The sequence below is a fragment of the Protopterus annectens genome, chromosome 7.part0, assembly GCF_019279795.1.
Source record: "Protopterus annectens isolate FY-2018-M chromosome 7.part0, PAN1.0, whole genome shotgun sequence".
Classification (NCBI taxonomy): Eukaryota; Metazoa; Chordata; order Ceratodontiformes; family Protopteridae; genus Protopterus; species Protopterus annectens.
The window spans coordinates 1,182,888,187-1,182,911,869 of record NC_056739.1 but is presented as its reverse complement, the minus strand read 5'-3'; the positions used below and the strand labels follow the sequence as shown (position 1 = coordinate 1,182,911,869).

The 23,683-nt window shown below is 36.7% G+C and overlaps 1 protein-coding gene across 3 annotated transcripts in view; it reads right to left on the bottom strand.

The window, feature by feature from the left end:
• MST1 (macrophage stimulating 1) overlaps positions 1-23,683 on the bottom strand; it is a 442,641-nt gene that overhangs the window by 311,277 nt on the left and 107,681 nt on the right. For all 3 annotated transcript variants that reach the window (XM_044077787.1, XM_044077790.1, XM_044077788.1), the window contains exon 4: positions 4,529-4,643. In XM_044077787.1, the coding sequence (XP_043933722.1) occupies positions 4,529-4,643 (115 nt within the window). The remainder of the gene's footprint in view (positions 1-4,528; positions 4,644-23,683) is intronic.

Genomic DNA, 23,683 nt, shown 5'->3' with positions numbered 1-23,683 from the left:
TGATCTCAGCAGCAGTTCCATTCTTTACATGCCAGAGTATACATGTTTCTGACAACAACCCCTTACAATGTGTAATAGTACACACTCATGGTCTCAACACTAGCTGCTTCCTGCATATGTCACAACACAGGTGGTCCTGGCATCAGTCACCTCATTTGTGCCCTAGCACATGCATATAGTCTTAGCTGCCCCCCCCCTCCCTTCTCTGTGATCTTGGGTGGTGTTGGCACTTAACCTAGAGATAGCAGCCTGGTGCAGAGCATGGGAAGCAGTGATTACCATTCTGGTCGCTAAAGCTAGGATTTCCCTATTTCAGGTTGGTCTATGGGTAACATCCTTTATAGATACACTTAGGAAGTTGGCACAATGAACACTAAAGCTTATTCTTGGCTTATGATAAAGTTTATTGCACTTAATCTCTTTATTTGGCAAGACATTATAGTAGTAAAGGGTGTAAAGGGTTCTGACTATGACTGCATACTTAGTAACTAACAAGAAATATTAGAAAACAGCATCATTCTAAAACCTGGCTTGGATAAACTTCCTGGCCCCAATCCAAGACTTGGTTAAATTTACAACTGTAATAAGCCACATTTAGGCGTATAGCCAGGAACTGTCATTTGTATAATAAGATGTTATATAGCCCCTCCCCGAGAAAAAAATGCCATTTCTTCTATGGAAATTATGTATTACAAGTATGTCCATACTCTAAAATGCTTGTCCCAAAAGTATGTGTTTGGATAATCAGCAATATATATATATATATATATATCAAGCATTTATCACCTTAAATACAGTTGCGTTCTTTGCTAGCCTATTTATGCCCATCATATTTTATGTATATTTTTAGGAAAGGAAACTTCAAGCCCACACACAAAACCAACCAGTCCTGGTGTCCAAAGGGCTCTTGAAGACAAAGCAACAAGAATATCCTAGAAAAAAATGACAGGAGTCCAATGCCAAACACTATTTTAATGAGTAAAATAATAAAGCACAGCAAAGCTTTTACATTACAAAACCCTTTCTTAGTGCAATTACACTTCCCATTATCTTCACAGTGTTTAAATATTTACACCAGCCAATCATACATATTCTTAAAATCACATGGGTTATTAAATAGCTAAATGCAGTTAAATTAAAACAGCATAGTACAAGGAAGACACACATATATATAAACAAGCCCAGGACCAAATAAAGGTTGTTTAACATGACCAAGCACTTTTGTACCAAACAATACTCCAGTAGTGAAAGCATTCCAGGAAATGTGTGAACAAGAGATTTAGGAATCATTTTTTTAAGAAAGAGCATTGTGATAAATATTATAACTTAAAACCCGAAGAAAGAGAAGTGTTTTGTAAATTATGCATGAATAAGAGTGTGGTTATAAAACAGGCTGATAAGGTGGGGGTAAGATAGTTGCAATGAACGTGTAGTTTTATACCAACAGGATGCATGCCTTTTTATCTGATTTAAGTACTTTTAAAAAGTAGATAGAAAATTTGTTGATCAGATAATGCATCGAGTTAAGAACGTTTTATATGATTTACTTTAGGGAAAATTTGATTACACCTGAAATGTATAATTATCTTTATGTCCTGCATCCTATTATTCCATTTATTTATGGATTTCCAAAAATCCATAAAGATTTATTGGTACCACCCATGAGGCCTATAGTCTGGGGGAGCTCCTGGATTACCACACCCTTGTCTAACTACCTTGAGAAACAGTTATACCCATTATTAAGCTTTAGTAAACATTTTATTCAGGACACTAATGATTTTCTTTCTACACTCAGCCTTTGGGACATGGAAAATGAAGGTATAGATATTTTACTTGTTATGATGGATGTAAAGTCCTTATTTACTGTGATACCTGACGACTGGGGAGTACAATGTTTTAAAGAGTATTTATGTGAACATATCACATTTACAGCTTCTAGGACAGAAATGTTATGTTCAATGTTGGATACAGTGTTGGAAAATAACATTTTTTCTGTTTAATGATGAAGTTTATCATCAGCAACTTGGGGTGGCCATGGGCACTCTGGTTGTGAACACTTACACTTACATTACACTTACATATTACTTTATCAAGGTGGGAAGAGATTAATGTTTTAACAAATTAGCACCATTTAAGAATCAAGGTTTGCCTTTTTTTAAGTGGATGATATTTTTTTTTGCTGTGGATGGGAGCTATTGATTGGCTATATGCATTTGTTGAGCATTTATATCATACAGCTGAATTTTTGGTATTTATTGCTAAATGGTCCAGAGAAAAAATATTTTTTTAGATATTACAGTAGATTATAATGAAAAAAGTTTAATACTATGACTTGTAGGAAAGATGTGCAATCCTTAAGGTATGTTAGTCTAAAAGTATGCACCCTAGGCATATGTATAAAGGAATAGTCAAAAGTCAATTTCTTAGAGCCAGTAGGCTAAACACTATAACTGAAAATTTTATACAAGACATTGATTATATGGCTAATGACTTTTGCTCTATGGGGCTATAATATTAAGTTGTTGGAAGATATGAAGGATGTAGTGATAAATGAATGGAGTAATTTAGGTGCACCATACTTTTCTAGAAAATTGAATAGACAACAAGCTGCTAGTAATAATTTTGTGTGTAATCTAGGGTATATTATGAAATATAATAGATACAGTAATCCGATTAAAAATATTATACATAAAAATTGGACCATCTTTCAATTAAATGAGGATGTTAAAAAAGGTGTAGGTAAAGAGCCTAAGTTTATTAATAACAGAGAAAGAAACTTTAAACAGTATTTATGCAATAACAATTTGAGTAATATAAAAGCCTAAAGACAGTGAATAGGAATGGGACAGTTTCCTGTCACAACTGTATATATGATACAAATATTAATACTGACCCTTAATGGTTGCGGTGGTGCAGCAAATGGCCGTGGTGGTGCAGTGGTTATCATTGTTGCCTCACAGCAAGAGGTTCTCCCGTTCAATTTTCGCCTGGAGCCCCTTCGGTGTGGAGTCTGCATGTCCTCCCCACAGTCAAGTGACATTTAAAGACATGCAGGTAGGTGCGTGTGTGAATGGGGGTGCCTTCTTTGAAGGCTGGGTGTCGGGCTGGCAACTCAGCACCATAAAAATCCACTGCCAATCATAAGCGGACCAGAGTTCCGCTGTGGAGACCCCTAAAGGTGAAAAGCAGAAAAACTGACCCTTCTTTTAAGCATCCCATCACAGTGAAGGAATTTGTTTTTCGTGTTTTTGCTACATGTAATACTCAGAAAGTGATTTATCTTGCTAACTGTACCTCCTGTGAGTGCTTTTAGACAGGTGAATCTAATAAGAAATTAAAAGAAAAGATAGTGTTGCGTCTTTCGGAAATTCGAAGAGAAGTTGAGACGAATGCCCTGACCAAACACATTTTATCTATCGGCCCTCATCATAAGTTTAAGTTTAGGGTTTTACAAGTTGTCCATCACAATGCAAGATGAGGTGACCTAGTGAATGAAACAGAGATGATTGAATATAACTGGATTAATAATTTCATGGCTGATAAAATGCCAAGATTGAATAGTACCAATAGTATTAAACTCATACTGAAAAATAGGCATCAATATGTATATAAGTAGTATTTGTTTTTATTTTTATCGTAATATTTAGTATAATAATAGTATAGTTATTAGTAATATTTATACTATGCAATATATTCTTTAGTTATATTTGGATTTTAAGTTTTTTATTAGGTCCTGGGCTTGTTTATATATGTGTGTGTTCCTTTTACTATGCTGTTTTAATTTAACTGCATTTGGCTATTTAATAACGCATGTGATTTAACAATATTTATGATTGGCTGGTGTAAATATTTAAACACTGTGAAGATAATGACAAGTGTAATTGCACTGAGAGACAGTTTTGTAACTTGACAGCTTTGCTTTTATTATTTTACTCATTAAAAAAGCATTTGGCATTGAGCTCCTGTCGTTTTTTTTTTTTTTTTTTTTGAAACTTCACGCCCCTGACTGTTTCTCCCTGAAAAAAAAATTTGCACACTGTAGTTTACATGTTGCATGCCTTACCCATGCCCAACGCAAACTTTCTGATTAAACCTTTGCTTAAAAAATACCTCACTTGCAATGATACATGCAAAGCGGGTGTATATTATACTTGCAGTAATTTGCATGTAAGCTACTAAATTATATTACTTTTTGCTAAATTGGGAATATGCAGACTGGGCCCTTAATACTGTCAACAGAGTCAATATTTTTTTTTGTTTCCGCAGCGTAGCTCTTGCTGTTTCATATTTCATTGCATAACTCACTCAGCTTATTTTTCTTAGCAAGTCATTATCTATGATCATGGGAAACCCAGGATATATAGAATCAGAAACACAGAAATGCTATTATGGCTATATCATAATCATCTGAAACTGGTAATAAGCATCTGCTGGTATACTTCCTACATTTTTTCTTTTCTAGATGGACACAGTTTGATCTGTGCGCAACATATATTCCAATTCAAGAGCTTGCCGAAATGTGTGCTACCTGTGATCCTGAGGAAATTTAGATTTCCAGTGCTGACAAGTAATCCCAGATTTGGTCACAGACTTAGTTCCACGATAATTTTCTCCTTTTCCTACAAAGCAGTTCCGAATGTAATCTGGAAGAAACAGAACCAAAAAGGGATTAGGACAAAAGTGGGACAATTCATAGTAACCTTTTTATTGTGTAGACTCTACATAGATGTTTCATGGCAAATACAGAAATAATGCCTGAGAGTGATTGGCTCAAATGCAGAAAGGTAAGTGGAGCTGTGTGAAGGTTCTCACTGTAACTATAGATGTTTGTAAAGAAGGAACACTAATGCACATCATTCATGATATAAATGGGATTAACTACAGCTGGATGCCAGTCTTCCAGCCAGACCTGTAGAGCAATTGTACATCTCTAGAGGAGGCACAAAGTTACATCCCACATCATGGCCATTTGCAGGAAGTCCCACAGTAAAAGACAAAATACTACATGAAGGCTGTTGCCAACAATATTTTTACTTCCACCATATATCAAAAATATTTCTCTAGCACCTAATAAAATCCCCCCACTCATATGCAAGAGAAAGGTACATAACTATTGCGTATGAGAACTAATGAGGGAAACCCATATAGTATTATCCTAATATCCTAATAAACATCACTATTATCAAAGGACCAGCGACCCATGACTACATTGGTTTATTTTGCACATTACATATTTACATGTGTATATATATATATATATATATGTGTGTGTGTGTGTGTGTGTGTGTGTGTGTTGTATATATATATTATATATATTATATATATATATATATATATATATATATATATATCACTTCTCGGCCTTTTGGCTAAGATCAAGTGTAGTGTAGTGTAGTAGATATAGATATATATGATTATATCTTGAATGGTCAAAATCTTAAACTGACAAAAATATTGACAAAAACACATCAGACATTCATAATATTGACAACACTACCCAGAGGCACACAGTACTTAAAAATTAATCAAAGTCTGTTTTTTGATGTATGACCTGTAACCCTAATACACATTCAGTTCATATTTGTCTGATTAGTGATAGTATTATACAAAGGGCTTTCTTAAGGTGAGCTGCATGTTAAGGTTCAGCTTTTGAACAGTCACCATGCACACACATGCAAACATATACACAAGCACACACTAAATCTTTCCCCTTACCTAATCCTTACTCAAACCCTAAAGTAAAATCACTAGCACTCAAACTAAATTTGTCCCCTTACCTAACCCTAATTCTAACCCTAAAACACTCACACACACACACACACACACACACACACACACACACACACACACACACACACACACACACACACACACACACACAAAATACTCCCTTTATTTAACCCTTACTCTCACCCTAAAATACATACTCTTGCACACAGACTCCCAGCCCCACCACTTACCTTTGTTGACCAACTATGAGTCGTACAAAACAGCGTTCGCTCAAATGACTGTTCTGTCAAAATGTATAGCAGTTCACTTGTATCACATAAACAAGTGCCAACTAAGTGAACTGCAACCAGATAGATAGATAGCTATGTATGTGTACTGGGTCTAAGACTTGGAGAAAGTCTAAATGGAAGTATATTGGACAGTTTCACAAATATTCTGGGCACAGACATTCTTAAATAAGGACACCATGGTAGCAGCTGTAAAACAAAACAAAATGCTACCAAGTGGTGCAAACTCGTAACTAAAGTAAAATCTATTTAACATGTAAAACCATAAATACTTAGCGCTTTCACCCTCGTATACACATGACTTCATCAGAGTAAGGCAACTCAACATAAAACACTTATTTAAATAGAACAAAATCATGGTAGCAACTCTGCTTGGTAAACAGGCTTCACCTTCTGCTATTAATTAAGATATTTCCATGCTTGCTGTAGCAAATGTGGTGAAGTTAACCAACTATTTGGAAAGGGTTTGCTAAGATACTAGTTGGTCCTGTTTACCTCAAATGAAACACACAGGTAACTGCTCTGTTTGTCTGAAGGCCGTGATTATTTGAATGTAAGATCTTAATTGTCTATGTATATCCATGGTGTGTAAAATTCCTTCTCCACTTATTTTCTTTTTTTTTATTAAACAAGAAACATCTTTATTAAATTATCACATATGACTTAGGCAATTTTACTTTTTTATGAATGAAAATAAACCATACCAACATAATTTCAGTTGCAAACATTATACATTACAAACCATGATGACACAACTGTAGTTGCCAACATTGCACATCACTTATCTTTGCAGTCATTTTCAGTCAAACATTACATAGCTCATTCAGATCCTGCCTTCTTTTAAACCTCTTTCCTCCTCTGCATTTTCCCACAATTCCCATTTTTCCTATGTAATTTGTTCCTACTCTTTTCTAAAGATCCCAATTCCAGTTGTTTTATCTCTGTTACTGTATTTGCTACTTCTAGTACAGTTGGTTTAGACTTTGCTTTCTATTTTCTAGTAACTGCTTTTTTGGCAGCCACCATAATTAGACTCAACAAGGCCTTACTATGTCTAGGCAATTCCAATTCTGTATCATAACTCAAAAAATAATTTCCTTAGTTACACCAATTTGCTCACCCAGTATCTCTGACAGACCAGTCTGCAGAGAATCTTTAAAGTCTGCCAACTCATTACACTCCCAGAAAATATGTTCCTAATTACCTCTTTTTCCCCATCACACCTCCAAAATTTGCTGTCTACCTGTGTAAAAATTCTACAGAGTCTACTCGGGGTATAAAAATACCCATGTAAACACTTCCAAGCAAAGATTCTAAATCTTCTAGACTTTATTGCATATTTGGGAGACATACATATATATCCCCCATTGCTTCTTTGTGAATTGCTTATCCAGTCTCTCTTCCCAATCCTTTCTAACCTCTTCTGATTGATTCTTATAGTTATCATGCAATATTTTATACTACTAATTGTTCCTTTCTTAACATCAACTTCTATTCTAGATTGTACTGAAAGTTCTGCTAGTACTGGTCTTTCATTTAGGACCCCCCACCCATTTCCTTCTGTTTGCCTATACTCTGATATCAATCCTTGATAGGGAAGGCAATCTCTAACCTGTTGTCCAAATACATTCTTGGTGTATTTCCATTCTATTACCTTTCCCTCTCCAGTTATTTGTTCCCAATACCTTGGTTCCTTTGCCAGTTTTCTCCAATAAATTCCAGCCTCCTCTTGCCTATTGTCTGTACCCCTAATTGCAGTCATCCCTATCAGCAGAATCTCCTTTCTGGTTAAGTTCTTAGACTATGTTATGCTACTTTATGAATAATATTCTGTATGATTATTGTTACTCTCCTTAAAGGTCTGAATCCAAAATCATGGTCTCTCCTTGTTTCTTGAGCTTCCCTCCTGTTTCATCATCATCTCTTTCCACTTTGAATGACAGTTTTCTGCTTGTGCTATGTATAAGAGCCTTAACTGTGTTGCTCTGAAATGCAACTTCAAATCGGGTAATCCCAGTCTGCCTTGCTCTATTGGAAGAATCAGCATATCTCACTTACTCTTGACATCTTCCCCTCACAGATAAAATCTTTCTGGTCTTTGTTAATTGCTGTCTACAACTTCTTCTCTGGTTGATAAAAATATGCCTGACCTGTGTATAAGACTAATGAGACTAAAAACATTTTAACTGCTTGTATCTTACTATCGATATCCATATAACAGAGCTTCCACTTTCCAGTTTTTGTATTATCTTTTGTTTAGCCTCTTCCCACATATCCTTAGCTGCCACACCAGAATAATTGTAATACATACTTCTAAATGCTTTATTTTATCATATCCCCATAAATATGGATACTGTTGAACCATTTCATGTGTTGGTACACAATTTACCGCTATTGCCTTTTTTTTAGCTCCATTAACTTTGTATCACAAAAAGATGTGAAACTGTCTTAAAATGTTCCACAATACTGTAATGTCCCTTTCTGGTTTTGTCAGATATAAAATAATATCATCTGCTAATAGAGCCAGGTTTTTTGACTACCATACCAGTTATATGCTTGAATTTCTGAGTCCCTTATTTTCTTAAATATAATGCAAACAATAAAGGGGAGAGAGGACACCCCCTGCCTGGTTCCTCTGCTCATGCAGAAATTATCAGAGAGGCCCCTACCCATTTAATTTTTGCCTCAAATCCCTCACATATCCTCCTACTCAATCTCATTTTATCTGGAAATGCAAATGCTTCCACTGCCCTGCTCATAAAAAATCACAACTTACTCTATCAAATGCTTTCTCTGCATCAAAACCCACCAAAAACAGTGGTATTTTCTTACATTCTGCTTCCCTCTGGATCATCAGTGTTTTGTTAATGCTGTCAAATGTTTGCATCCCCTCCACAGAACCATACTGATCCATATCTATCAATTTTGGCATCACTTTTTGCAATTCTTTTAGCGATTATAGACATAAACACTTTATAAGTATCGTTTAGTATTGAAATGGGCCTGTATGAAGCTGGATATGATGGATCTTTACCCCCTTTTTTCTTACATCTACCACTGTTTTCTTCCAGGATATTGGTACTTCTCCCCCTCCTCTTAAAATATTGTTAAACAAAACCTTCCAGATTTTTATCAAGTTTTTTTCCCTCCAAGCTGCCAAACTTCCAAAGGAATACCATCTATTCCTGGGGACTTTCCTGTAGGTTGGTTATACATCACCATTTTTATCTCATCTCCTCCTATCTTAACTGTTAGTGATTGAGTCTCCTCTACCTCTAGCCTTGACATATTTAATTCTTCCATAAACATTTACATTTGTACCTTTTCTTCATTTCCATAGTTCTCTGCTTTATACAGACTTTCATAGAATTTCCAAAATATTTCTAATACCTCTACAGGATCCCTTGTTATCTTCCTAGTTAAAGGCCTAAGCTTGGTGACAGCCCTTTCTACTTTCTGTTGCTTCAGTCGTTGTGTTAAAAGTTTTTAAGCTCTAGAGTTATTATCAAAAAACAATTGCATATCAGTAATATTTCTAAACTTATGCATGTTATTGAGGTAATCCCTTATTTTCTGTTTAGCATTCTACAGTTACTCCTCTTCTTGTTCTGTGGGATTCCCCCTGTTTCGCAGTACTTTAACATTTGCCAATCCCTCTAAATAATTCTTGCTACTTTTTAACCATATCTCTTTCTTTCTTTTATTTCCACCTTATTTTTAAACTCCCTTTAGCTTTATCCCACTCCCTAGCTATATTTTCAGAAGAAATTTCTATCTTCTCTAATAGCTCCTGAATAAATTCCACTACCCATTCCTTAAATTCCTCTCTCTCAGAGAGGTGGGAAAGTATCAGTGTCTCATTTTTATTTCATTACCCTGTGTTTTTATTTTAGTTATTAGTGGTGCTTAATCTAAAATAGTTATCGGGTGCATGTAAATTCTGTCTAGCCTAGCCCAGTTTTTGTATCTTGGGGAACAATATGTAAATTCACTCTGAACTGCTATTATTGAATATGCATCTTCCATGCCAAATATTTTATTTATTTTACATTTGTTTACCAGGAAAGTCCAACTGGTCAAAATGTCCTTTTTCAGTGGAGGCCCGGGGTGAAAAGCTCCACATTTATAAATAACCATAAGATACATATACAACATACAGATACAAATACTGATGCAATCTCAGATACAAGTACAAAATGAAAATACATGTTATACATTTCACTGATAAAATCATATAGTCTAGATAGGATACAAAGAATAGCAGTACTGTGATTGTGGGTAGAAAACAAGCACGTTAAGTATACATATGATTAGTAGAGGTATACTATTCAAATACAAAAATAACAGGTTGTGTTCCTTTAGCTGTCTTAGGACATCTATTTCAGAGCAGGTCCATGATTCTGATAGTGTGATTTAAACTTGGAAGTGTTAGTAGTTGTTGCAGGGAATTCCAAGTTTTGGCTATGCAGTTGGAGTAAAGGGAAACTTCAGCTGCATTGTTAGGTTTGGATATATTTAGGAATGATTTGTTGCCGGAATGCAATACCCTGTTATTGGTGTAGCATATTAGTAGATTTTGAAGTACTGGTATTTTTTCTGGCTAATTTAGTATTTGATGGGTGAAGGTACCAGGATAGTTGTTTTAAAGCCAAACAATGATTGGATCTGAAATTTGTTACTGTGGCAAACATTGCAATTTTATTATAGCAAGTTTCGAGTTTTGCTAGGTCAGATTTCTTAATGTTTGTAAGAATATGTGAGGCATATAGTAGCACAGAGATAAGATAGGTTCCTGCTGTAGTGGCCTTTGAAGATTTTTTTTTAGAAAGTGTTGATTTCTGTACAGGGTTACTATTTTTTGTGAACTTTTTTTATGGTCTGTGATATCTGTATGTCTAATTTTATATTATGGTCAATGACCACTCTAAGTAATTTTGTTTGGGAAACTGGAAAAATAATTGTATGGTTTAATGATGAGATACTGAATGGTGGGTGGGCATCTGCAGCTCTAGCTGGATAGAAGAGCATGAGTTTTGTTTTGGTAGGGTTAATAAGTATAAGTTGTACATTGTTTTGCCAAGATTCGACAGCATTAAATGACTGCTAGGTGATTTCTTGTAGGTTTTGTAGTGCTGGGGTGGCACAAATCAGGGTGGAATCATCCACATATTGAACTACAGAGGCATGTGGGGTGGCAGTATGAAGATTGTTAGTAAAGGTAATAAAAGGGACAGGGCCCAGAATAGATCCCTGTGGAACTTCCAAGGTTACAGGCAGTAATGAAGAGAGATTTTGTTGCCATTTTACAGCTTGCTGGTGTCCAGTTAGTTTCTGGAACCTAGTAAGTGCAGAATGGCTAAGTGTAAGTACCAATAGTGTAGTTAAGAGTTTAGAATGGGAGTCAGAATTTGGACAGCTCAAGAAAGATGGCGGAAACTAAATTGACACCATTGTGATGGTGGTTAATAATGTTAGCAAAGTTAACAAGGATGGTGGTAGTGCCATGATTAGGACAGAAACCATGCTGAATGTTAGATAGAAGATTGTGGTTATTAGATAGTTCAAGATTTGTGAACTGATGTACCTCTCAAGTATTTTTAATAATGGTGATAGTATAGCTTTTGGCCAGTAATTTTATAATTCTGTTGAGCTTACAGCTTTATGTAGTGGGTTGATATGTGATACTTAGCAGGTAAATAGTTGGCAGCAAGTGTACTAGGTTTAAGTCTTTTGATATATTTAACTATGGTGTTTATTGGGACAGGTTGGAAAGAGAAGTTATTGGGATCTAGTGTGGGTAATATGTGAGTCTGGGTAGGGGAAGAACAATTACTGCTTATGAGGGCTAGTATGGAGTCAGTGAAGTATCTGTTAAATTGTGAGGCTATGTTGTCTTTAGTATTGGTGAGTGTTGGAGAGGGAGTACTAATTTGCCCTTGCTGTAGGATTTTTGTTGATGCCAGCCCAGAAGTTTTGTGGGTTTCTTCGATTTTTTTTTTTTTTTAATTAGGCATTGCTATAGTAATTTATTTTGTTCTGTCTAATATGTTTTTTATAGATTCATAGATTCATAGATTAGTACTAAGCTAACAGCCCTTGTGAGCCATTTTAAGCCTAGCCAATTATCCCTTGTGAGACTCAAACCCTGTACCTTGTGTTTGTCAGGAAAACACCTTAATCATCAGGCCACCCTCCCAACCCTTTATTTAGAAGTTCTAGATATGTTTGTTTGTAAGTTGTAGTTTCTCCCAGGACGTATCTCTAGTTTTCACTGGTTGGCCATGGGACATAACTGGATTTTATCATTATTGTTAATGCAGGGGGGGGGAGCAAGATGCTTAGGAGGAAAATTGAGTTAAAGTATTCAACTGCAGTATCTAAAGGGAGATCTTTGAGAGGTGCCCAGTTGCATTTTTAAACTAGTTATGAAGTCTTATGGGGATAATTTTTTTTTATCTTTGATTTGGTGGTAGGTGGTAAGTTTATGTGGATTTATTTGGTGTTGGACAATGTAAATTGGAATATGGTCATTGAGGCTGTCTGAGAGACAGCCAGAGTATACAAATACATTTGGCCTGTTTCTAAGGAACCAGTCTAGGACTGAATGTTTATCTGATGTTTTGTCTACTCTAGTACAAGTCTGGACTACTTGTGGGAAACTGTGCAGGTTAATATGGTCAGAGGGATTTTGAGAGTTGCAGGAGAGCCAGTCCACATTAAAGTCACCCATTATAATTGTTTCCTGAGGAAAGGATGTGCACAAATATCCTCCTTTGTTATATTTTTCCTTCTAGGCCCCCGAGACACATCTTCACTGCTGCAAATCAAATTCCAGTCCTCAACTACAAGTAATATTCCTTGATGAAAGCTGATTATTTCTCCCAGAATTTTCTTAATCTCCATTATAGCAGCTTTTGCTGGAATTTAAATACATGCCAGTGTAATCTTCTTTCCTTGCCAGTAGCCTCTTTGAACTACAAGTCTACCATTATTGTCTTTTTTATCCTCTTATATCACTATTGGAGCTCCTCTTACAATTAATATAAGTACTCCTCACTTCCTTTGCCCCAGGTAGTTCGCTGAATAACCATCCTGAAAAACATTCTTTATCAAATTTGCATGTTCAGTTCTCTCCAAGTGTGTCTCCTGTATCATATATATTTTCACTCTATATTTTTAATATAGTATTTATCTGTGAGGCCACAAATGTTTAAAGACATTACATAAAGCATCATATTCTTGAAAAGTTATTATTCCAGTCTTTTATGTATAACAACTTTTTAAAAAAATGTTTAGTTCAAGCTTTTGTGTTACATGCATATACTGTTTGGCAGATTAATTTTTTATAAAGTTATTTCTTGTCATCTCCACTCCAGCCTATGTCACATCTTACAAAACATTTTTGTTTTATTGAAAGCCCTCAAACAAAAATACAAACACATCCCCAATACCCCCACTAAATCCTATTGACTTAATAATACCACACAACACTGCATACATTTTCAAATATTGAAGTTTTACTCACCTAATTGAAACAAATGTTCCAAACCAACAAACACACATACTTGAGATAACCTAAAAGAAAGGTTATCCATGCTAAGATGCATGGTACAGCCTGTGTTTTATTAAGTGCTGTATGGCTTTGCCTTATCTTTATAGCTCTCTTAGCTAGGAAAACACCTGAATGCTTTCAGAAAACATTTTCTCCAACTAATTTCTCTTCATCAGATTGTCTGCTAGAGACATGAGAACCATACACACAACTGCCAAGCACACATTTGTTTACTAGAAAAAAGCCTTATAATATTTAATACTCTTTTTTGTTTACTTGCTTTCTCTTCAAACTTGTTACAAGATTAAGCTAATGGCATTAACCTATTCATTCCCCTATGCAAGAATGAGAAAAAGTACACTAATTTTTCTTTTGTCATGCTGTTTTAACCAGATTTTTATTCTTCATTTTTTACATTTTAGAGAAAAAAACAGGACAACTATTTATATTAGTATTCCCATTACACTTCAAAATAACTGAGAAAATGTTACTTTATAATATGTAAAAAAAAAACATGTGCCATTAAGATAGTATTATTAAGAAAAAACGTTTTACTTACAGTTGTTTCTCCCTCCTCTTCCCTTCTCCTGAGTATTTTTCTGAACATTAATGACATGAAGTAATGCATATGCTTTAGAGTCCCCTACAAGTTTTAACAATGTCCAAAAAAGTCCAATATTTCCAAACTTTCTTGTTCTGTCCTGTTTCACAAACATAAGTATTGCTTTGTAATCCCACATTTGTCAATTTCCAAGTTACTGATTTTATTCTACAAACATTAATGACATGAAGTAGGGAATATGCTTTAGAGTCCCCTACAAGTTTAACAAACTCCAAGAAAGTCCAATATTTCCTGATTCTTTTGTTCTATTCCTGTTCATCTCCATCTCCCAAATCTTGTGTCTATTTCGTTTACAATGTACTATCAATTCTTCTATTTGACTCTTGTGTTTTTTCCTTTCTTCAATCATTCTTCATTGAGACACTGGAAAAGGATTCACTATCACAGTCTCTCTGTGGTCTTTATTACTTGAAGAACAAGAAGCAGAATCTCTTTCTGTTTCACAGCTCATGTTTTGTTGTACAAATCTTTGTATTTCTTCCTTGGCATATACTTAATGATTTTGTCCCTCCTGGGAAATATATTTTGAAGATAGCTGGGTATAGCAATTTGAATCTCAAGGCTGCTTCTCAACATTCCCTGAATAATGGAATAAATTTACTCCTCTTCTGCCTGGTGTATAATGAGTAGTCATTCTCAACAAACACTCTGCTGTCTCCTACTTTTAATATTTTGTTCTTCTGCCACAGATTTGTCAGAATCAACTCATTCTGCTGGTAAGATTGCATATTTACTATTAAAGGTCTAGGCTGTTTTCTTATAGCCAGGTTTGGAGCATACACACAATTTGCCCTTTCAATTAATAATTCCTGTTGTAGAATACAAGTGCAGTTGCTTATTTGTGCTTTCATAAAATTAATACAGTCTGTTCCTTCCAGCTTCTCTGGTACAGCAGAAAATCTCAAAATTTCCCTACATGTTCTGTCTTCTAATTCTATTACTTTTTAAAACATCTCTTCTTGTGCAGTTTCATATTCAGCCAGCCTTTTCTTCATTTCATCCTGAATTTTGCAGTTTTATCATCTTATCTGAATATATATTTAAAGCCTCTTCCATTTTTTCCAGGCTTTTATTGGTTGAGTTGATATGCTCCATCAGTATTTAATTTATTTTAGTAATGTCTGTGTGCAGTTTCCCTATAATTTCATCTAGGTTACTGGAAGTCATGTCTGGAGCTTGCACTGCTTTTTGCTGAACAGCTGCAGTACTTTTCCCAATCAGTGTTTTTTTCGTCGTTCCTTCAGGTCCTCTGTATTTCTTTTTTCCTGACATCCAGGCAGTGTACTTACTTGCCAGTTACTGAAATTTACCCAGACATTTTCTGATTTCATGCTGGGATAGTTAGAATCAAGCTGTTACTCCATGTGCAGCCCTCTTGGAAGTCTCTTCCCCACTTATTTTCAGGCTTGAAATTGAAAATTGGCAACTAGATGGAATTATTACAGATACTTCAGAAACCATCACTTTAAGCATGGAACAAAGATTTGTTTTTGAGGATCTTCCTGCAGAAAGTAGTATAAGGATCTTCCAAATAAGGACCTGAGGTAGCATCTGCAAGGAAGAGTATTTCAAGGCAAATATTTCACCTCAGTTGTACAGTTGATATTTAATGTGTAGAAACAGTTAATATTTTCTCTTACAATGTTTGGGTCTCAGGCAAGGAAAGGAGGGATACTAGGTATCTTGAGATGGAGAGTCCAGTTTAAAAAGTCTGACCAATATATTAGCTAAAACTGGTGGATCCATTTGAATGCTGGCATAAAACTGGCAGATGCATCTTTATGAAGAAGTAAAACAAGACTTGTTTAAACAGCTCTGAGAGGTATTCTAAGATCTGTGGAATAAGCCATGAGACAGGGAATATTTAATTATTTTCACACTAGTATGAGCATCTCTTGATACATACCACTTCCCAGTGCTCTATCTTCTTGAAGATGTGGATTATTTGGAAAGAATGAAATTAGACGGCTATCTTCCAAGCTGTTACTTTGAGGAATTTTCAGATTCTCATGCAACAGTGCCCCTTCATGTTGAGTATGAAGCTTGCAGTGAAAATGAAAAAAAAATACTGGCTTATTTGCTTCTGTTTGCAACAATCAGAAAAATCAAACTTGTCTTGGTCAGGTTTGAGCCATCAGTTTGAGTTTTGCTGTCTTTCATCTTGATTTTAGGAGCATCTATGAAATGAAAGGATTCAGAGGGAAGGCATAAAGAAGTCTCTGGCTCCACGTGATTGAGAATTTGCTGTTTTATAGACATCTTGTATAGGGTCTTCTGGAATAAAACTTGGGTATTTTGGGATTGGCCTATCCTTGGGTGGTTCCACTTCTTTATTTCGTTTACAATGTACTATCAATTCTTCTATTTGACTCTTGTGTTTTTTCCTTTCTTCAATCATTCTTCATTGAGACACTGGAAAAGGATTCACTATCACAGTCTCTCTGTGGTCTTTATTACTTGAAGAACAAGAAGCAGAATCTCTTTCTGTTTCACAGCTCATGTTTTGTTGTACAAATCTTTGTATTTCTTCCTTGGCATATACTTAATGATTTTGTCCCTCCTGGGAAATATATTTTGAAGATAGCTGGGTATAGCAATTTGAATCTCAAGGCTGCTTCTCAACATTCCCTGAATAATGGAATAAATTTACTCCTCTTCTGCCTGGTGTATAATGAGTAGTCATTCTCAACAAACACTCTGCTGTCTCCTACTTTTAATATTTTGTTCTTCTGCCACAGATTTGTCAGAATCAACTCATTCTGCTGGTAAGATTGCATATTTACTATTAAAGGTCTAGGCTGTTTTCTCATAGCCAGGTTTGGAGCATACACACGATTTGCCCTTTCAATTAATAATTCCTGTTGTAGAATACAAGTGCAGTTGCTTATTTGTGCTTTCATAAAATTAATACAGTCTGTTCCTTCCAGCTTCTCTGGTACAGCAGAAAATCTCAAATTTTCCCTACATGTTCTGTCCTCTAATTCTAAGCATCTCTTCTTGTGCAGTTTCATATTCAGCCAGCCTTTTCTTCATTTCATCCTGAGTTTTGCAGTTTTATCATCTTATCTGAATATCTATTTAAAGCCTCTTCCATTTTTCCAGGCTTTTATTGGTTGAGTTGATATGCTCCATCAGTATTTAATTTATTTTAGTAATGTCTGTGTGCAGTTGCCCTATAATTTCATCTAGGTTACTGGAAGTTATGTCTGGAGCTTGCACTGCTTTTTGCTGAACAGCTGCAGTACTTTTCCCAATCAGTGTTTTTTTCGTCGTTCCTTCAGGTCCTCTGTATTTCTTTTTTCCTGACATCCAGGCAGTGTACTTACTTGCCAGTTACTGAAATTTACCCAGACATTTTCTGATTTCATGCTGGGATAGTTAGAATCAAGCTGTTACTCCATGTGCAGCCCTCTTGGAAGTCTCTTCCCCACTTATTTTCAGGCTTGAAATTGAAAATTGGCAACTAGATGGAATTATTACAGATACTTCAGAAACCATCACTTTAAGCATGGAACAAAGATTTGTTTTTGAGGATCTTCCTGCAGAAAGTAGTATAAGGATCTTCCAAATAAGGACCTGAGGTAGCATCTGCAAGGAAGAGTATTTCAAGGCAAATATTTCACCTCAGTTGTACAGTTGATATTTAATGTGTAGAAACAGTTAATATTTTCTCTTACAATGTTTGGGTCTCAGGCAAGGAAAGGAGGGATACTAGGTATCTTGAGATGGAGAGTCCAGTTTAAAAGTCTGACCAATATATTAGCTAAAACTGGTGGATCCATTTGAATGCTGGCATAAAACTGGCAGATGCATCTTTATGAAGAAGTAAAACAAGACTTGTTTAAACAGCTCTGAGAGGTATTCTAAGATCTGTGGAATAAGCCATGAGACAGGGAATATTTAATTATTTTCACACTAGTATGAGCATCTCTTGATACATACCACTTCCCAGTGCTCTATCTTCTTGAAGATGTGGATTATTTGGAAAGAATGAAATTAGACGGCTATCTTCCAAGCTGTTACTTTGAGGAATTTTCAGATTCTCATGCAACAGTGCCCCTTCATGTTGAGTATGAAACTTGCAGTGAAAATGAAAAAAAATACTGGCTTATTTGCTGCTGTTTGCAACAATCAGAAAAATCAAACTTGTCTTGGTCAGGTTAGAGCCATCAGTTTGAGTTTTGCTGTCTTTCATCTTGATTTTAGGAGCATCTATGAAATTAAAGGATTCAGAGGGAATGCATAAAGAAGTCTCTGGCTCCACGTGATTGAGAATTTGCTGTTTTATAGACATCTTGTATAGGGTCTTCTGGAATAAAACTTGGGTATTTTGGGATTGGCCTATCCTTGGGTGGTTCCACTTCTTTATGATGTCCAGAAAGACTGCCCTGCCCTTTCAAATTGACATTCATATCAGGCAGTGAGTTCCCCTACCAAGAATGTCTGCATAGGTAATCTGCTTACTGGGCAAGTAAACTGCTTTGAAGAGTAAGTTGTGGTTTATTACCAGTCTCAGAATACCACGGTTAGTGGGCATCCCTGTATTTGTTGATGTATGACATCATTGTTGTGCATCTGTCACAGCATTTAATATCTCTGACTTTAGAATTAACTGAAAAATCACAATTGTGTATTTCTATCCATCATCATCTTATCCGCATTAATATGCTTCATCCTTTGTTACCTGGATAACTGACACTGACCTCGGGACTGCTGGAAGTGTACTGCCCATGTCTAGCCCAATGTATCTGCTGTTAGGTTCTTTTTTCATTCAAGTGAGACAGATGGAGGGCTTGTAGTTCCTGGAAATTTGATTATGCTGCCTTGCCAAGTCCATAATCAATGCCATGATCAGAGGGAGGTTGTGGTTCACAGGTTGCTTCTGTTGGTCTGGAAGACCTTAAGTACCAGTAGGCCTTTCCTCATGCTTAATCTGGCATTTTGGACAATAAAGGTAGAAAAGACATGTAACCCAGATACTTGAGAAAATTCACTGCCTGCAGGAGGGTCTTGTTGGGAATAGACAGAAATAAGTAATTTGTCATCTCTGTTCCCTCATGAAACAAGCAGACCCTGCAGCTTGTTATTACTAGGATAGCTCATATCAACTATTGATGCTTATCAGGACTTTTATGCATTCAAGGAGATGCCTAAACTCTGGCAACTTTGTACATTTAGATTCAGTGTTTACAGATGCTTTCCTGCAGAAGAACTTGTATCAAACAGTCATCCTGATAATGGTAGATGTGACCTCCTTCAGCCTTAGGTGGGTAAACAAAGGAGCCATGCACTCAGTAAAAAGTTTAGTTACAGCTGAAAGGCTATGGGTAATGGCAGACTGATAGTGAGAGTTTACCAGTTTGAAAATAGAGAACTGCTGTGAGGTCTGCAAACTGGCAGCCTTCATATTTAATATCTAAGGTGATAAATATGTGACCTTCATCAATAGAAAAAGCAGCATCTGCAGAGTTTTGCATCTTAAACTTTTTTGCTGCCACATAGTTGCTCAGATTTGACAAATCAAGGATGGAGGGTCCCTGCTAGTTCTTTTTTTTATGGAACCAGAGACAGTTTTGATTAACATCACTTTCTTCTTCCTATGTAGGGTTACTTTTGGTTGATTTGAAGTCAAGCAGTTGCTTTATAATAGACTGTATATTCTGTAGCTAGCACTGGGATGCTTTCAGATGTCTGTCCTTGATTAAACTGTGATGTGACCAGTGGCTACAACCTCTCCTATACATTTGTTCAGTGTCAAGTGAAATCCATTTTTTTAAGAACTCCCCCAGTATGGCTGGAGGTAAGAAAGGGACATTTCCCAGTAGTCAGTGTGGTTACTTTTAAAAAGAGGGACCTGTTTCTGGCTGTCTGCCCCTGGTACTATTTATCCTGACCCTTTTCTCCCCTAAGGACCTTTGCTTCTTCTAGAATTGCTTACACTGCCTGTACTATTTATGATTAGTCTGTTTATGAAAGGTCAAAGCCATGGATGGAATTTCTTACAATACTTAAGAACAGGTAGATGAGCAAGTTGTTTGACTGACTGCTCTGTTTTTCCCTATCATCTAACTTTTTTATATCACCTGAGAAACAGCCCCAAACAGGCTCCTTATCAGGGGTGAGCATTAACAGCAGGCCCGTCATGTCATCTGGAATTGGCTGACGACTAGCCAGGCATGCCTCCAAGAATGAGCTCTGTATTAGTAGCCCTGGAACAAGTATCTACAGTGCTGTAACATTACTTTATCATATGCTTATCAAACTTTTCTGCAGTCAGAAATAGTTTAGAAATACCATTCTTTCAAAGAAACATCAGTTGTGGCATTTGGCACCTCATCCATTTAGTGGGGGATATCCACCTTCCCCCAGTATTGTAAAATATGCACTTATTTATGTATTATATTTATCCCTTGTTGACCACCAGGCTGTTGGGCTTGGGCTACCTCTTTTCAGGGGAGACCCAAATGGGTATTTCTAACACTAAAGAAATTTGCCCAGGTCATTTCCCCTACTCTTTTTGATAGGTGTAATGGGATCTTTTGCATCCACCTGAGCTGCCACCAACTCAAGGTGATGGGACCTCAGTTTAACATCTCATCTGAAGGATGACACACTTAGGAGTGCAACATCCCCTAATGCTGCACTGCAGTGTCAACAGTCCAGTCAGCTGGAGGGGGAATAGAATCTATGGCCTTCTGGTCTTCCAACACCAAAAGTGAGGGTGACACCTGTTGCACCAATGACACTTGGTAGCTGAGCGTACTAATGCCCAATGTGGATAAGGTATGGATTGTATTTTCTTACCAAACCTGTCACGGATTCTGCCCTTAGTATTTGAGAGTATGTTCAGGCCTGGTATTTTTTAACTCCCCAGCTTCTCAATAGAAATCACAAATAAGTTTTCAGTAAGGTTATTTTACACAAATGTTAATAGTGTCCTAAACCTAGTATTTTTTCTGAAACTAGAGGTTGTGATCAGGGTGCATGATACATTATTACAAACATTTTAAATTGTTGTGTCTTTCGGCTTTTCCCGGTTAGGGGTTGCCACAGCGGAACTCCGGTCTGCTAATGATTGGTAGTTGATTTTTACGTGCTGCGTTACCAGCCCTGATGCACAACCTTCAACGAAGGTACACCCATTCACGCATGTCTCCATGCAGAACACGCTCTAGCTGAGAATCGAACCGGACAGCGTCTGACTGCGAGGTGACAACGCTACCGCAGCACCACCATCGCGGGTATTACAAACATTTTAAATACTTTATTTAAAATGGAGGAATGATTGAGGACCTCAGCTGTTCATTGTCCATTAGCTTATTAAACCTTTATCACTGCTTAGTACCTTTGTAACCTTCTGTTGGTAGGGGACAACTGCCTATCCCCCATTTAAAATGTTCTTTCAAAAGTCTGAGGGTGTATCCAAAAGTGACTTCCTTTGGTGAAGAGTCTGAATAGAGTTGCACTTGTCATCTTTGTCAAGGCCCAGAGATGGGAATGGATCTGGTAAGACCAAACCAGGTCCTCCTCATGCCAGTCAGAGACAAAGGAATCTACTAGGGAAGAAGCTCTTTTACACTTTTTTCACCTCATAGGTCAGAGGTAGAAGGGCCCAAGTAATACAGAATACAGCAATAAAATGTTGGAATATCACAAAGTATTCCTTTGTTAAGCTTCTGTAATTAAAAATGGTTGTTAATCTTTTAAATGTCTATATATTTGGCTTCTAAACCAGGTCCTCCTCATCGCAGTCAGCCACAGAGGAATCTACTAGGGAAGATATTTTACACTTTTTTCATCTCGTAGGTCAGAGGTAGAGGGGCCCAAAGTAATAGAGAATACAGCAATAAAATGTTGGAATATGCCAAAGTATTCCTTTGTTAAGCTTTTGTAATTAAAAATGTTTGTTAATCTTTTAAGTGTCTATATATCTGGCATCTTGTTACCCAGAATACAAGTCTAAGATACTGATTAATGAGCATTGAAGTCTTACACGTCTGATCATCTAGTGTCCTTTTCCAGTGAACTATAATAGAGTGGTCTTCAGACATCATATTGACCAATGTCTGTCCATCGAACAGCCTTACAAAATGGTAGGCAACTCTACTTTGATCAGAAGAACAGGAGTTACAATAGTCTCCCCAGTAAGGTTTGTAACATCTTCTTGAATGCCTGTTGTATCATCTGGGAACTGTCTGTGGCTGGAGCACAGTCTAGTTTTTTAATAAGAAACTTTGATTTAAAAGCCTGGAATTGCAGAGTGAACATAACAGAAGATTCTACTCCTGAGCTTCTTCAGAACCTCATCTCACTTTCTTAGAAATCATAGTAGTTTGAGCTAGAGCAGTGAAAAAAATAGGAATCCTCCTGGACCAAGGGGAGACAAACCACAGACTCCATGTTCACAGGGGAAGAAGGCCTAAGTTGTTCTCTGAATGGCACCAGTATCTTGCTTTGAAACCAATTTACTGGGCTTTTCCATTTTTTTTTTTATTTTTTTTAAATGGTGCCTGGGAGATTCCTTGTATTTATTTCCCTTTACTAGGGTAGGAATGAAGAGGACTTGGTTTTTGAAGAGGATTACCTGCTAACATAGACAGACATCCCATGAGCTAAAACAAGAAGCTGACAATGCCCCACAAAGGCTCTAAGTTTTATAACTCACTTTAATAAACTGTCATTGCTGAAGGTCGTACAGTGGTAACAACTCTTAATCTTAGCATCAAAATCCTGTCCTAGACAAAAATGCATTGTAAATGGTTGTCTTTTCATTGGAATTTGTCTCCCTCAACAACTTTTATTGGTAATCTTTTTCTAAAATTATGTTAGATATCAGTAAATACCCAGAATAAGCAATAATTGTAAGAACAGCTAGCTGCCTCCTCTCTCTCTCTTTCGACTTTTCCCAGTTAGGGGTCGACACAGCGGATCACCTTGTCCGCTCATGATTGGCAGTGGAGTTTTTACGGTGTTGCCAGCCCGGTGCCCAACCTTCCACAGAAGGCACACACATGCACGCACTCATGCCTAGGGCCAATTTTAGCATGTCTAATCCACTTGCAGGTTGTCGTTGGGGATGTGTGAGGAAACCGGAGCACCCGGAGGAAACCCACATGACCACAGGAGGAAATGCAGACTCCACACAGAAGACACCCCAGCTGAAGATCGAACCAGAGAGCCTCTTGCTGTAAGGCGACAATGCTAACCGCTGCACCACCGTGGCTGTTCTACATAACATAACATAACTATATAACAGCTAGCTGCCTCCATATACAGTAAATACAACAAAGCAGTAATTTATCATATAGGATTAAGGGGATTAAGGGTATGAACTGATTATAAGCTTCATCTTGTAGCATATGGTTTGATTCTTTTCATTCTTCATTCACCTACTGTGTGACTCTGAGCAAGTCCTTTAATTAGCCGTTGCCCCCAGGCTGTGTCTGAAATAGGTCCACATGAATTAGTGTTCTACCCTGGTTAACAAATACA